The 17,834-nt window shown below is 37.4% G+C and overlaps 2 protein-coding genes across 3 annotated transcripts in view; one reads left to right on the top strand and one right to left on the bottom strand.

The window, feature by feature from the left end:
- The window catches only part of LOC124556840 (leukocyte elastase inhibitor-like), a 66,450-nt gene extending 57,427 nt beyond the window's left edge, over window positions 1-9,023 (top strand). The window contains exons 7-8 of the mRNA XM_047130857.1: window positions 7,828-7,969; window positions 8,048-9,023. Of these exons, the coding sequence (XP_046986813.1) occupies window positions 7,828-7,969; window positions 8,048-8,406 (501 nt within the window). The 3' untranslated portion in view covers window positions 8,407-9,023. The remainder of the gene's footprint in view (window positions 1-7,827; window positions 7,970-8,047) is intronic.
- Window positions 1-17,834, bottom strand: part of LOC124556838 (constitutive coactivator of peroxisome proliferator-activated receptor gamma-like) — a 721,776-nt gene that overhangs the window by 300,012 nt on the left and 403,930 nt on the right. The gene's annotated exons all lie outside the window — the stretch shown is intronic.

The following is a 17,834-nucleotide window of genomic DNA, read 5'->3' as shown; positions in this document are numbered from 1 at the left end:
TTCTAGGCACTACAGTCTGGAACCGCGCGACCGCTATGGTTGCAGGTTCGAATCCTGCCTCAGGCATGGATGTGTGTGATGTCCTTAGGTTAGTTAGGTTTAAGTAGTGCTAAGTTCTAGGGGACTGATGACCTCAGAAGTTAAGTCTCATAGTGCTCAGAGCCATTTTTTGTTAATGGTAAGCCAAGTAGTGTGTGTTATCTAGTTAGTTATAAAACAATACACTAGTATCAACACAGTTAAAAATGCCTACTATGCATACATCTTCTCTATCACGACTTGGTACAAAGAGAATCAAAAACAGGGCCACTAGAACAATGAATAGAAGTGAAATAATATGATTGTAACTGTGACTTCACATAATTTAATATACTTCCCCTTCCATGTACTTATACTTCATAAATACTTAAATTCATTAAAACAAATCTTACAGAAAGTTTCAAAGTAACTGTGATGGTCACCCTCATAATACTTGTCAACAAACACCTTCATGATTTCCACTAACTCTACCAGACGAGAACATTTTACTTTTGCTTGAATCTTTTTAATCACATTTTCTGTAAGGAATTATTTCCACAAACCCTGTACATGATATCAATCTGTTGATAGTCAACATCTGTAGTATACAGTGAATTTGTAGGTTAAAAAGATGCATAAAATAAACTATCCTCTAAAGGGCATAGTCACTACACTTCAATGTTCTAGGAAAAAATGTAACTCATGATTGAGATTAACTTTACTATAATCCTCACATGTCACTGCACACCTTCCTTCTTCCTAAATATGTGATGATGCTAAAAATTTCTGTGAATGGACAACTATCTAATGGAAACAGACTTTTAAAAAGTGTGCCACAGCTTGTCATGATGCATATCAAGGCTTTAAGGTTATGTTTATATAGTGGAAGCAGTAAGCAAATATTTGTTTACAACTGGTTTCAATATAAATTCATGCAGTCAGTTGGTGAAGGTTTATGAGGAGACTCTTATGTTTTCAACAGTTAAGAGGTAGCTGAAACAAAATGTGGGCACATTTCTCTGAAAGATCAAACATAAACATCTATAACTGCACCCGTACGTGGAAATATTAAGAAGGTACACAATATGGTATTGGACAAGTGATAAGAAGTTGCCATAGGTGTATCAGAAGAAAGAGTGTAGTGTGTTTTAGTTGAAGATTTGACTATGAGAAAGCTTTGCATTTGTTAAATTCTACATAAAAGCAAATGTGAAAACAAATTTTTTCAGTGTTATTTGGACTGTCTAAAAGAATAAAGACAACTTCCTTTGTACATCTAGTTGCTACTGTGGAAGTGACATGGATCAGCCACTTTACATCAGAAACAAAATGACAAAGTGGAATTATATGGTGACCTTACATGGAAAAAAGCAGTCACTTCATCTACCAGAAAGGTTATGACTTGTATTTCCTGAGATATGAAAGGGATTTTCCCCATTATCATGCCAAAGTATAAAACAAAGAAGAGTAGAGCCTGAAATGAACAAAAAAATTAATACATAAAAATGACAATACGCCATCTACAAAGATACTTTAACAATAGGAAAACTGAGAAATTTGATGTACAAAGTGTTGGAACATCCACTGTATCCACCAGATAGAGCACCCTTAGACTTTCACAGCCACAGAATTTAGAGCCAATTGAAGACTCTGACTGCTAATTAGGTTTATTGTGCAAACTTCTCAGAACTGGACAGCAGAAACTGAATTTACTCTCTGGATGAATATTCAACAAAACACATTGGCCTCTCAGGGAACTATGCCAAAAAAACTTATTTTTAAGCTAAACACACAGTTTTTCACTGAGACCAAAACTCTTTCCTTTGCCCTCATGAAATGTGTTTCTCCCGCAGTCAGATTTACTTAATTTTTTTTCACCGTACTGCACACAGTATTTACAACTGCATTGAACAGTCAACATTACTGTTTCCTTCCGCTAATGTTCAAAGAAGATACATCAAATGATTGCATTCAACTTCTTTTTAAAACTATATTTCACCAACTCTCAATACTACACAAGATGTTATTTGGATCTTCAGTACAGTCTAAGTTCAGTTATCCTACCAAATTAAAATTCTCCATAGTTTATGATGAATAAAGGTGGCACAAGGGTAAGACAATGGACTCATATTTGGGAAGATTTTGGTTAAAATCCTTGTCTGGCCAACCAGATTTGTCGAGAGATCTGAGTGAACAGGTCCAGGTATTGACAGAATGGGTGCAGGCAACAACCTGGCCAAGATTAGTACATACAGTACCACAAGTCCTCTGGAGAAGTTAGTTGCGTCACACACAAATGTTGGATTTGTGTCGAGGTTCTACAATGGCATGATCAACCCAGGCTGAATGCCATCAGGAAAGTTGACAAGAAATTGATGCAGTGTGCTGAGTTCACATGGAGGCTTCCACTGATGCTGCACAAGTTGCTGTTATTGGGATATGGGAATACACAATATATGGTCTACACTTGGACATGAAGGGAACTTGATAGCCAAAAGTTAAGGAGGTTAGGGACAATGTCACAAACAGTAGACTTTCTGTGTTTAGGTTACACGTATCATTCAGATAAATTGGTTTAAAAGAAATCCATTTCAGTGAAGTGCCACGCACAGAAGAAACTTGTGTGGATAAGCTTTGCTTTGGATAAGACAGAATGTTGGAGGACTAAAAAAACAAAGTTAATGAATTTCTCCTTTGTTTAAACAATCCAGATTGTCTAAAGGAAGTTGATGTATTATGTTGTTAGAGCATCATTTAAATATGGGTACCCATATGTTAAACATTGAGGGCTACAAATTACCAGTCCATTTCTGTAGGGAAAGTATGAAGAATATAGGAGCTGACATGCATGTAAAAGAATAAGTTCAGATCTACTGGCATCAGTAATTCCAATTTAGATCAACAACTGCAAGCCTGTGCATGTGAACTGCTGCTACCAGAAAAGTCATTTAAAATTGTTACAATAAATAAGTGCCTGTTGTGAATCTTTCAAATATTCTTACATGAAATTGAGAAGTTATGCCACCCAGAAGACAAAAGAAAGCAAATGATAATCTGTGGACATATTATTAAATTTTCTGAAAGATGCCAATAAAAGAAACACTTTAGACAAGTTGCTTCAAACTTGAAACATACTGCATTGTTAATTTCCACCAGCAGAATCACACACGAAAGTAGACAACATTTTGTAGGTGAACATTTAATAAGTGAAAAAAAAAAAAATCATCCAGTAGTGAATGGCTTCTCGGATAATGCACAACTAGCCATACTCAGAAATTTACCTGATTTCAATTATATAAATGACATACAGTAATGTTATTTTTAATTGTACAGTCAGTTTTGGTCAGAGATCATTTTCCAGTACCTATTGTATTATTTAACACAACACACTACTTTGATTACAATGAAGTGGTAACATGGGAAGCAGGTACAGTAGTCAACAAACATGCAACAGAAAGTTCAAATGCAATCTCACATGAAGCTGAGTGGAGTGATGTGTACAATGTGACAGATGTCACTTTGAATTTAATGTACTTCTAGATGGTTTTCACTCGGTCTTTAACAGTTGCTTTCCAAGAAAATAAAGTATGGTTCTAATCAGACAAAGAAAGGCTTGGATTACAAAGGGGATCAAAATATCATGTGCAAAGAAAGGGAAATTATTTGCAATGGTTAGGACAAACAGTGAAGTAGAACAGGTTAATTATTACAAGAAATTTGTGCTGTCCTAAGCAAAGTGGTTAAAAAAATGTGAAATAAATATTTCAGATAATAAAGTAGGTTGCAGTAGGTACTGGGATATGAAGCAGCTTGCACAGGACAGAGTAGCATGGAGAGCTGCATCAAACCAGTCTCAGAACTGAAGATGACGATGACGACAAAATCAAACCTATATGGGCACTAGCTAGGAGAAACAAGTAACAGTTAAGGAATGTGAGGACTCCATTACTAAAGAAACGAGTAAAATAGCAAAGTATAGCAGTCAGGTAGCCAATACAATTAAGAACTATTTTGTCAAAGTAGCTCAACAGACTGGTAGTCAGTTCAAGGGATAAAGCAATGTAATACATGCAAGAAGCAGTGCCCCCCACACATACAGCCATGTTACAATTACTGCACACTCTATCAAAGAAATTAACAATGTAATTGTACTCCTTCAAAACCGCATTTCCGTGCATCTGGCAATGTCTCAAGTGAAATACCAAAATCCTGCTAATCACATAAATTCAGTGAGTTCAGTCACATGTGCAAAGCATCACAATCACAGGAGATACTTCCACAGAGATGTAAAGGCGTCGGACAATAATGTATTTCCAAGAAAGTTAGTACAACAGATATTATTAATTATTGACATGTCTCACTTTTCAACTCTTAACATAAAGCAGTCACCAATCCAAAGATTGTTTTGAACTAGGCATGCTCCTGTTGGAGGTGGTATGATGTTACCTTCCTCTGACCTTTGAACTGATTTGCCCAGCCAGTTATCGGGGACCTACAGTTTTATGTTGATTCTGAACAACAGTGCAATTTGGCATTTTTTCCAAATCAACAAACACTGACACAAGTGAAGGAAGTGATAAGTGATAGATAAAAATCCTAGGACTGATCCATGATGAAACTCAAGACCTTCAAATTTATGATCTGGAACTTTACTACTGAGCCACACATTCTGGAAAAAAATTATATAAACAAGAACAACAACAATGCACTTCCCTCAAAATAACACATTTAATCATTCTAAAATTTTATTTCAAAATGGTCTTCACACACAGATATTTTTCAATTCATAAAACAGATTGCACAAAACTTAAATGAGAGAATATTGCCAAATGGTATTTTATGAGACTTGTCAAAAGAATTTGATTGTGCAGTTCACATTATTCTCCCAGAAAAGCTCAAACATTGAGATATTGCAGGTAATTTGTTTTCATTCAGTGTAACTAAAAGGACACACAGGGACATTGAGAATATACACAATGTAACGGCATCTCAATAATGGGGAATAATGACAACAGTTGTATCATAGAGATGGGATTAGGTCCAATCTTGTTACATATATAGGGTGATTCTGTAATGATGATACAAACTTTAAGTGGTGATGGGAAAGGGTAAATGTATCAATTAGAGGTAAAGGACCCCAGTCTGGAAACAACAGAGTCATAAGTTACAAATTAAAATCATTCTGATACCTCTGACAGTGGAATACATGTACTAGTACTGTTGTTGCTAACATTGTAGGACAGGCAATCCAGATGAGCACTTCAGTGTAAAGTGTGGGATAATAACTTGCCTAATCCAATGCACATGGTGTACTGAGATTGATATGAGCACTCCTGATAGTCATTGTCTGTACTGTAGTAGACAGCTGTCTGTGTTTACAACTTGAAATACTAACATCTACCAGTCTTCACCAAATGGAGTTGTACCCAATAACAGAAACTGCAGACATGATTCTCATGTATGGGCAAGGAAATGGAAGCAGCACAGAAGCATAAAGGTTGCATCGGACTACATATCAGCACAGAAGACATCTGGCTCGCATCACCTTTTCAAGACTGTTCCAACAATTATGTGAAACAGGCCAAGTGGTGCCACAGTGTGATGACCAAAGATGACGAACTACACGGGCACCCGACACACAGTGCAGTGCTTGTTGCAGTGGATAAGGTGCATGCAGCTGCATGTGAAATGAATGTTTCACAAGAATAATGTGTGGTGAGTATTATGGAAAATGCAGCTACACCCCTACAACCCACAGAAAGTGCAAGCTTTCACTCCACCTGAATTTGGACCTCGTGTTGTGCTCAGCCAGTGGTTCTTGCAGATCCTTACAGTCGATCCTCACTTTCCTGCACATGTACTTTTGATGGCTGAAGCCTGTTTAACCAGAGACCCAATGCTAAATAGGTGCAGTAGTTGTGTTTGGACTGATGAGAATCCCCACACTACAGTTGAGAGCGAACACACATTATCAGTCAACACTGGGGTACGGCAGAGTCAATAATTACATACTAAGCCTGTTTACTCTTCTTCTGCACTTAAATGCACCAGTGTAAACAGTATTTATCACAGACATACTACCCAGGTTCTTGAAACATATCCCACTTGTTTCTCATCAATGGATGTGGTTCCAATATAACTGATGGTTTGTGTACAAATCAGACATCACCCAAAAAGTGGATACACACAGGTTGATGTGTAAAATTGCCAGCATGTTCACGTGGTCTCGCCCCACTAGATTTCTTCTTGTGAGGCTGTGAGGAGTCTTGGGTACAAGATGCTTGTTGAGACTAAAGAGGATTTCCTGTCAAGAAGTCTCACTGCCTGCAACACTATTCAGAAGACACCAGGAATATTAGAGTGGGTATGACAGAACTTTATGTGATAATGCCAGGCCTGCATTGAAGCTGTAGGATGTCATTTTGAAAAACTGTTGTAAATGTAGCTGCCAATGAAACTTGGTTGGTAAATGGAATTCATTATTGCTATACCATAAGTTTAGGGTTTTTGGTCTCTCTAACATTGAATCATACATGCCATCAGTGGACCATCAACAAGGGAAATTATCTGAGTGTATTGGGGAATATTCAGTGGGCATTGTATACATCATGATCCCGGTTTGGCAATTGGTGCCCTCAGTTTGAGTGCTGCATGAGGCTAAGGTGGAACCTGAATAGATTTCTGTTTTTGCCTTCTGACTCAGTTGGTTCCGGACTAGTATCCCTTATCTCAAATTGATACCTTTCCCCACCATTCCCAAATGTTTGTGACATGATGGAGTCACCCTGTATAAATCCCCTTCCATCACATATTCAAAAAGCAGAAATTATAATAAAACTCAATCAAGTAACTTCAACACCTGAAAATGTAAATAATATTTAATTGAAAATTAATTGGTTCTCTACAAATGGGTTGTCACTGGATTCAGATGAAACCCAATACATGCAATTCAGTACTGCACAACCCACACCATCAGAAATAATGCATGAGGGTAAATCAATAAATGAAATGGAATATTCTTAATTCCCAGATTTGTACATTGATAAGAACCTGAAATAGAAGTCACATGTGATAGATCTTCTTAAACATTCTGCATAATAGATAACAGATTTTGGAGATGATGATGTTGAAGTTGCCTTGCTTTTCATATTTTAGTTCAGTCTCTACAGAATCATATTCTGAGGTAGCTCATCATTGAGGAAAAAATGTTTGTTATACAGAAGCATGTAATAAAGATGTGTTGTGTCCCCTCTAGAATATATTATAGACACCTCTTTAAACTATTGGGCTTACTGACAACAGCCCTACAGTACATATAATGCCTTATGAAGTTTGGTAGCAGCAATAAATTGACTACAGTTTGAAATTTATTGTATGTAAAAATGTTGAACTTAAAACATGCCCAGAATCTTGCCAAAATATTTTAAACAACGTTCTGTAGTTGTAAAACTGACTCATTCCATATCATGGAGAGAGGTCACAATTATCATCCACATAACATGTAAATAAATAACTAGCAAAATAACTATGAATATCAGTAACTACCATCTTTTCTCATTTTCTTTCTGATCTTTCTTACACACACACACACACACACACACACACACACACACACACACACACACACACACACACAGTATAGCACTCAAAAAAGCTCTACTGTTTCTATTGCAGAAAAAGAGAGATGCGGCATCATGTACCATGACAATCACAATGCTGTATGAATAACATGGAACCTCCTAAAATATTTTTGTTGGGAACTTTTTGTTGTGGTTTTCTTTGCATGCTGTTAAAATATTTTTTTTACAGTTAGGAGTACAAGAGGTGTTTGGGGCTCATGCCAATCTCTCTGGAATTGCAAGAAACATAGGAACAGCTCATATCAGCCAAATACTACATGCAACGAAGATTGAAGTCAATGAAGAAGGAACAATTGCAGGGGCTGGTACAGGTATGTTAAAAATGTTTTAATTTTTATACATCTCGTATATATCATAATATGCTTGACTGATAAATTTAATTTTGACAGGTGTTCTAGTTGTTCCACTTATGGGAACTACCATTCCGAGATTCCGAGCTGATAGTCCATTCTTATTTTTTATCCGTGATACTGTGGCTGGAACTATACTATTTGGCGGGCTTGTCTCAACTCCAGAAGCCGCAAATATGCAACCGAGTGAAGAAACTTTCGTATCAGAGTTAAAAGTTGAATTGGACACGAGGAAAGAAGAGACGACAGAACATTATATTTCACAAGTATCACGAGGACATACAAAACATCTAGTAGCAAGACCAACCAACCTTCCAACAGATGGAAGACCAGTATACCAACAACCACAATCCAATGACAAAGATGCCATTCAGTTTTCATTTTCAGGAAATTTATAGTTTATCTTTCAATATGTAAGTGTCCTGAGATTTGCAGGATGACAGTGCCCAAGACAGTCATTGCAAGATTGAAAATGATCAGTAAAGGTCTAAGATTACATAAACAATTCTCTGTTGCATGATTATGCAGAGTTGGACTGCAATTTATACATATTGAGGCACAGTTAAGAATGTAAACTACAGCTGTGTTTCACACATAAGAAAGTTCATAGCATTGCGTATGTTTCAGTGTACATTTTACCATCCCTACTCCACTCAAGAACTGAATGTAGGAAAAGTGACAACCTGTATACTTATCTGAAAGCTGTAATGTACCTAATCATATCTCCATCATTCATGTAAGGACACTACACAAGAACGGCAAAATATTAAGATTCCACAAAGAAAATAATTCTTAAGGTTTTGAAAGTATAATGTAATAAAAAATTTTGAGTGGCTGCTAATTTAAATTTTTCACTGTTTGAGACACATGTTCGAAAGTAGAAAACATCTCGATAAACCAAATACAGCAATATAATATTTCCTGTAATGGATAACACCTTTTTTTTATCGCTTTAATTTATAACAGAAATGCTCTCATTAATTATATTTTCAACCAAATAAAATTGTGCACTGTTTATTATTAATTTTTCTTTCCCTCTTTCATACAAAGCCTGTTTCAAAGAGATTTTCTACCTAGTAGTGAAAGGGTGGGAGGGGGGAGGGGAGGGGAGGGGGAGGAGGAGGAGGAGGAGGAGGAGGCGGGCAGGCAGGCAACTACCTTGTAACTATTTATATGCCAATTTGAATTGTATATTCATGTTGGTTTCCATCCATGAATACTCTAATTGCTGAATAATGATTTATATTTAGTAAATCAAAAAATGTATGGACACTAAATGTGATGAACATCTTCAAAGTAGGTATATTCACACCAGTATCAGAAGAGTATATGATTACCCTCAACACCAATACAGTCATATGACTAACGCTGTTAATGTGGTTTCTATGTGACTTACAGTGACTGCCAACCTAGTAGAGCTGGTTTATGCCAATATTTTGATTATACAGACTGAAGGAATACACTTAAGAGTTAAGAGGGTAATCTGGCACTCCATACACCCTGTATGGTTGTGTGTGTTTCCTGATAAGATGGAGCCCTCACTTATCCTGTCAATAGGAGGACATCTTGATTAACCTATGGAGTCATGAGCCATGCCTCAAATTTATCAGTGGATGTGTATCACTCAATGCCCAACAAACTGTGCATTGATGCCATTTAATAAGTCAGCTACCTTGGCTGTCTACTCTTTACCTATCACTGCAGAAACTTCAAAACACTCCATTTTAAACACGTGTCGCAACTGGCACAACACTACTGCAGTAATAAGAGACTGAACTTGCGTGTGAATTGTTTTGCCCCCTGCCCCTCCCTCCCCAGCCATTACTGTCTCCTTAATTTTATAGAAACCAGTCCACTAAAGGTTTATTGCTCTGTGCTCCAATAGTAAAGCCTTCAAGTGGGAAGATGGTTACATCATTTCTATGGTATGCTGCCAGTGCTGACCTGACAATTGCTGCTACATTGCCACGCACATGAGACAATACAAAAAGTCAAAGTACTACATGGTACATTGGAGTAGAACTTTTACATCATGGCACCCTATTCAGCTTTCTTAAACTAAGATTCTGAATGTGATAACATATCAAGAAATCTGTTTTTACACTGAAAACAATTAGGATTGCCAGGCTGCAAAACTAAGTCGCCTCTTCCCAGCAACTACAGGTAACCTCATGCCATATCAAAAGTACTCGGGAAGTTTTTCACATGGACAAGTCACATTGTGCTCATATGTGGGTGTTATTGGTTACCATCAAGAAGGAAAACACTGGAAGAAAGAAAAATGACAAGCAATTTACTTCACTAAAGTTGACAGTGAAATAGGGTGGTGCGGTGCAGCTGTACACGTAACTTTACCATATTTAGACATTTCAGAGGGGTAACTTGAGCTTTGTTGATGATTCACACTCAGATTAACTCTGTTACTGAAGAGGATGTTGCTGAAATGTGGAAATGAATGGGCATTACTGTTATCTACAGCAAGTGGCATGAGTAAATCGAACAAATTTTCAAAACAAGGCACAAGGCACATGGCACATGGTACACACCACTCAGTTTGCATTGTTAAGCATGTATTTTCACTGTAATATAAACATAAATGGAGTAAGAAATAAAAAATGCAATTACTCTGTATTGGTCCACTGGAGACCATGGGTTGCCATTTAATTACTTGGAAAATATCCCTGAATAACTTCTTAAATTCAAAGTGTATTCAGGTTCACCCTGTAGACATCTCACATATTAATGTAAGCTCTGGAGCACTTGATACTGCTAAACTGTAATTATTACTGAAAACTTAACATTTTGAAGCAACTATCCCACAATATTTCAGTAACATGCTACACCAGCTTCATTACCAATCAATCATATTTGGTGCCCTAATTAGATACTCAGATTGTGCAATACTGAAATTGTCATTCAAGACATAGTCCCACCTTAAAATGCAGTTCTGTGATTGCACATAGAGATAAAGTTGATGGACATGGGAGATTGTTTCATGATACTTTTGCATGATGGCACAGTATGTCAGAGGGTGTAGAAAGTACTGTATATTGGATCACACTTCAAACCAATTTGTCCAACACATCAACAGGAGACAGGTGAAGTTAATACAAGAAAAGCATGCAAAAGCATGCCTCTAGTAGATTACAAAATGTAAGCATAAAAATCACACAGTGATTAAGCCCAGTCCTGTTCTGACAGGTCAACTGCTGTCTACAAGCCAGTAAAAGGAGTGATCTGATTGTGGGACATATGATCAGCATGTCACCAATTCCTCCAGTCATTATTTCCAGTAGATGAATTCTGATGATGCCACTGCTTCTTTGTTGAAGCAGCTCATTTGGCATAATGCGGTTGAGCAGACACGATTATAGACCTACCTAACCTGACTGAGAAGGTACCAGGAATGGAATCCGGGTAACTGGGCACCAGAGGCAGCAGCACTAACCATTTGGTTACAGAAGTGATATCCAGAACATTAACCACTCTGAAATTGTTGGAATTGCAACTGAATGTATTCTGTTCTGTTCAATGTTCTCTCAACAAACACCACAAGTATATGATCCCTGTAGATGATGGCTTCCCACACAGTGATGCTCAGAGTTGGTTTATGTGACTACTGGATTAATTCCATTGTTTGTTTGCTCTCAAAGTTGAAGCCATGCTTGCAAACACAGTTGGGCAAAATTTATTTGAATAATGAATAAATATAGTAAATATTATTTGATGAAATTGGATAGATAAAAAAAATCTACTCACCAAGCAGTGCCAAGAGAATGCACATATAAAAGATATACATATGCAAGCTTTCAGGGCCTCCTCCTCCTCCTGGCAGTAGGGTTGAAGGGGAAGGGAAAAGGTGAATTAAAAGAACTAGTGAGGTTTAGGAAAATGTGTAGTTTGGAAAAGTCACCCAGCACCCTGGGTCAAGGGCGACTGACCAGAGATGATAAGGAACAGAGCAGCAGCTTGCCAAACATATAGAAAAATGTAGTTAGTACAAAATTAGTGGTGTGATGAATGGCAGTCATGTTGATTAAATATCTTGGTGACATGAAATGACAAGGATATAAGGACGGTAGTAGGGAAGGCGAATGGTAAATTTTGGTATATTGGGAGAATTATAGGAAAGTACAGCTCATCTATAATGGAGACAACACACAGTTTGCTAGTGTGACCCAGTCTTGAGTAATTTAGGATCCACATCATGTCATATTAAAGGAAAACATCAAAGTAATGCAGAGGTGTGCTGCTAGATTTGTTACTGGTTAGTTTGATCAATATGCAAGTATTATGGAAATGACTCCAAATTCAGTTGGAATTCCTGGAGGCATGATGCCATTCCTATCATGAAATACTATTGAGAAAATGTAGAGAACAAGCTTTTTGCCACTGAATGCACAATGATTCTACTGCCAACAACAGACATTTTGAGAAATTTGAGAGTGGAACACAGGAAAGTGAATGTGTAGTAGTGGTACAAAGTACACTCCATCATGCACTGCATGGTGGTTTGTACAGTATGTACAGTCTGTATATGTAAATATGAATGTGGCATAATCATAGGAGTAAACTGCATTGCCCTTGCCAACTGAGCAGCATAAAAAATTGTATGCTGATTACCACACTCCTATAATTGGATAACTACATGTATATTATCAGCAAATGTCTTTAATATGTGCTAAAAAAAGGACCAATACAAGATGTCACTGAAAAATTACATGTACCTGTTAGCAGTTTATCAATAAAATAAAAATAAAAGTTAAATCCTATTTGGTGGCTTATATCAGGTTAAGTTACAGCATCTATTAAATTGCAAGTCAAGTCAATAACAAGAAAGAAGCAAGCTACTACAGTTCATTAAAAATGTATTACCAGGGTGAATATCTGACTGCAGAAGACTTTAATTTTGAATATGAAAGTAGCTGTGAATTTTAATGGTCATTGATGGACAATGTTAGATATTTAAGGACATGGGCATAAGGTATTTTAAAATGTCTGAAGCACTTGAGGACAGCAGCGATCTTGTGGCTGCAAGGAGCAATGAGAGAGACCCAAAATAGTGGGGCATATAGAGTTCATTACAGTGACACTGTGTGAGTACCAGAAGCATGCAAGGTCAATAATCAGGAAAGTAAGCAATGACCTTTCACTCCACCTTCAGGCCACAAGTGGCTCATCAGGACCATCCGGCCACTGTGTCATCCTCAGCTGAGGATGCGGATAGGAGCAGCATGTGATCAGCACACAGCTCTCCCGAACATTATGATGGTTTTCATTGACTGGAGCCGCTACTATACGGTTGAGTAGCTCCTCAATTGGCATCATGAGGCTGAGTGCACCCCGAAAAATGGCAACAGCACACGGCACCCTGGATGGTCACCCATCCAAGTGCCGGCCACGCCCGACAGTGCTTAACTTTGGTGATCTGACGGGAACTGGTAAGCAATGAACTTGGTGGTCTGCAAATTCTATTAGGGAAAGGTAGTTGTTTTATTGACACTTGTGTAGGCTCAGCAGATATGGGCTTTATTCTTCTGGGCAAACTTATATTTAAGGTCTCTGTGTTAATCCCCAGAACTCTTAAACATAGAGAAATGATGTATAGTGTTACCAAATATCAGCTACTGCCATATTGCCCCCTCCCTCCAGTAGTTCACAAAGTTATTAGAAAGCCAACATATATATGCCATTACAATTTGATCAAGCTGATAAGTACCCAGGAAAAACTGGGTGAGGAAATCAGTATGTTAAAAGCGCATATAATGCAGTCTATGCACACAGTAAATAGACAGCACCACAATATCTGCATTAGCAGACTGCGTGAGACAGACAAATTAATCATCAGAAATTAGCTGGGATTGTAATATTTACAAAATAACGTGATGTGAATGTAAACTGACTCATTCCATATCACTGATTTGTCATGCAAATGATCTATGGAACACACAACTAATCACCTCCAAGTCTAAAATGAATGTATTTGTAGCAACATAATAGATACTGCTTACATTATCTAGACAAGTTGCACCTCATTCCGTTTCTCTAATGTATTCATTAAAATTTAGTAGCTGCTAACCCATTTGTAGATACCAAGCTCTTCAAAGAAATGGCAAATCTGTCATCAGCTCATGTACCTACGAAGCTGGCAGAAATAATGGCCTTTTTATACAACTTTTGTGCCTCAGAAAAGTATAAAATTTGTTCAGAAATGCAAACGTGACTGAAATGCCAGGAGTACGATATATGTTGATACTTAATATGTCATAGTTGAAAAGGTCTATGCAGCTTCCAAGTAATAAGTACCCCACTTAGACAATTGTCTACTAACTTAAACACCTAGTGACTAATCTACTAGAATGCATGATTGTTGACACCAATTGTTCTACAAAGTACATGCTAAATTGCAGCATCCAGCAAATTTATCAAGTTGATATTGTTAATTTAAACCAGCATTCATTTAAGTATATAACTTTCAAAGAATTTATGTTCTCCAGAAGTACTTGCAGTTCATATATTTCTTATACCACCCTACTGATAGCTGATGTTTAGATCGATTATGAAATTATTTTTATGAACTAATCAAGCAAAAATCTTCACACCAGTCAACATTTCTGGCACTAGTTACGGGTTTGCACTCTAAGTTGCATTCCTGCATTATTTAGTTACCTTTGGACAAAATCCATTGGGAATTGGGTCAACTTCATTAGTTACAGCTGTTGAAGGAGCACTCAAAACAATAACATATTTATTTGTGCATTTTTTATGGAGAGAGAACTCCTCAAGAGCATTCCTTTTCAGAAGCTAACATCCTTCTGTCACGTTTTTGAAGGTATACCATGACTTGTTAAAAAATTTATTTCATAATTTATCATTTATAGTCACATAACATTTACAGATTTTTGCATACAGGTTTTTTTCAGTTTCAAATTAGTTATATTTATCTTTTTATACTCAAATAGTCTAGTCTGTCATTCATTTCTGCTGACATCATTAGCACCTCCTATGAGTACAGCACAATAATTTCTTGTGATATTAGAGAATTCTTAGTCGCATTCACAGTAACACTTGACATTTGTTACAGGTTTTTTAATGGCAGAAACATGAATACTGTTGCTAACATAGCTTGTCAGTAATATTGACATGTGGCATGCATGACCATAACTAAATAATGTTACCATCTTCTTCTGTAATCATTTTACCACTGCTAAAAAGTTTTTTGTTCTGCCTTCACCATAAGCATTTTCAAAACCTTCATCACATGTGTATTGAAGGGCATCAATATTATTGCACAAAGTGAGATTTCTTTACCAGTTTCTTGGTGTTTATTTCCTTTTAAAAGAGAACCATTTTGTAGAGTGCATCAACTTGTCCATTTAATTTACATAAAAGTTTTGATTATGATCTTCTAGCAATATAGAAATGTGTGTTCCTTTTTCAAACATGTACACTTATCCTTCAGATCAATTTTCTTTTTCTTTTAGAGCAAACATATCACTTCAAAATACTGTGATTACTCTCTCCATTTCTCTGATTATGTGTCTAAATTTGCTTTCAGTAGTGCACATAAGAAAAGATCATGAATAATCGACAGTTACAAATTTTATGTTTTACTTGGAACATATTTCATGGAACTAACAGTGGTAGTTTGTCACATATCTTGCAGCTGTCTGCACTCAGATTGAGTTTTACTGGTGCAGGTTGCAGTTAAGATTTTCCCGCATGGTGTCACCTTGTATAACTAGTAACTACCAGTAAACTTAAAACCAAAATCTGAACTGAAGCTATTTATTTGTACCTACAGAAATGTCCCTCACAGATGACTTTTAAGATGCCATTGATCAACTACTTCAGCATTTCCACAAATGACCCAAGTCTGATGCACTTATAAACAGCCTGGATTAGGTGGAACCAGCATAAGAATGAATCCACTCATGATACCATGATCAGGCAAAGAAAAACTATAGCCAACACAATCTGCATGGCAAAGAGAAATTATGTCAGGGCCCTTGTGCAACAGACAGGTAAGAACTTCCACAGAATCATCTCAAGAGACCAGTACAAAGAACTCAAGAAGCAGACAACACGGTACCCTACTTCTCCACAGATGTGATTGGAACTTCCATCTAAAAAAAAAACTGCACCCACCAACATCCTTACGGTCTGTTTGCAGAAGCTTCTCAACATAGGAACATAAAAAAGAGAGCTTCTCCCAATTGGAGTTCAAGGAGAGAAAAAGAAAGAGAAGAGGAAGGCACCTACAGAATCTGGCATGACCAGCTGCATCAAAACCAGGAGGGCATAAACATATGTGTAAGGAAAAGACAACTGGCCTTCTATGGACACTTGATCTGCATGAATACCGAATGACTCACAAATGGGGTCTTCACGGTGAAAGGTGAGACAAAGGCCACCAAGCACACGAGTATGACACTGGTAAATTCTTATCTGGAACAAATGGACAACACACAGGCCCAGTTGAATTGGTGAGTTCAAAAACGGGTCATGTACCAGGAGATAAAATTTCAGGAGACATAAGACCATGATGTCATGGAGTTACCATGTAGCAACTGGGCCTCAGAGTAAAACAATGTATGCCATTACAACATTTTAGCCATTGACTGTCGCAGGCCGGAGTGGCCGAGCGGTGCTAGGTGCTACAGTCTGGAACCGCGCGATCGCTACGGTTGCAGGTTCGAATCCTGCCTTGGGCATGGATGTGTGTGAAGTCCTTAGGTTAGTTAGGTTTAAGTAGTTCTAAGTTCTAGGGGACTGATGACCTCAGATGTTAAGTCCCATAGTGCTCAGAGCCATTGACTGCAATATTAACCATTGACTGTGGTCAGTAATAGTTTGAAAGTACTGTAGATGACCACTTTTTGATGATGATGATGAGGAGGAGGAGGAGGAGGAGGAGGAGGAGGAGACTGTCAATTTGTCTGCAGTGGAAATATTGTGCTATGCAAGTTTGTTATTCATATTTGTTATAACAATAAGAGTGTGTGTTATGAGCATACAGGTTTATTCATAATGTACCCAAAATATGACCACAAACAAAATACAGCAAAGAAGACTATGGTGGGTATCATGATTGTTCTCTCATCTATCCTTCACAGGCTACTGTCAGATACTGTAGATACTATTGTAAAATGGTTTCTGCCCCACTGGTATGTATTATAGAATTTTCTTTATATAGGAACATGCCCCTCTCTATAACTCCATACCCGTCAGCTTCTGTTGATGGCACATGACCCCCTGTTATACCAAATTATGCATAGAGATATAAGTCTCTGCAATGCACTGTCTTGGGTCATACATTTGAGGATCTTGTTTCACTTGTTCGAATTTAATGGCAGGCTGTGCTAAGTTGAACTCCCACAACACTGTTAAGGTTTTCCACTATGTGAATACTTAAGGCCTCCATAAGAACACAATCCCAGAATGATGTTGTGGACAAAACTTAAGTCTTCTCACACATGTGATGTCCCGTCTTCAAGCAATGCTCCGCTACTGCAGATTTGAGAGATTGTCCCATGTGTGTATACTGATAGCGTTCAACACAATGTCCTTGTATGGTGGGGTGTGTCTGCCCAGTAGAAATTCCCCAAACAGGCATGGGATCTTATATACACCATCTTTTCTAAGGGCAAGATCATCTTCGACGAAACAACAAATTCGTCAATTTTGCTGCTGGGTGAAATGCACTTAATGTAATACGTCTTGAAAATTATTTCTGTTCTTGAAGTGTGACAAATGATACAGTTACAGTTTCGTAAGTATTGGGCATGACAATACTGTGAAGAAACACTAAATACTTTGTCTAGAA

Source organism: Schistocerca americana, chromosome X (genome assembly GCF_021461395.2).
Source record: "Schistocerca americana isolate TAMUIC-IGC-003095 chromosome X, iqSchAmer2.1, whole genome shotgun sequence".
NCBI lineage: Eukaryota > Metazoa > Arthropoda > Insecta > Orthoptera > Acrididae > Schistocerca > Schistocerca americana.
Note: the sequence above shows the minus strand (reverse complement) of the source record. Positions and strands in the feature narration are given on the sequence as shown.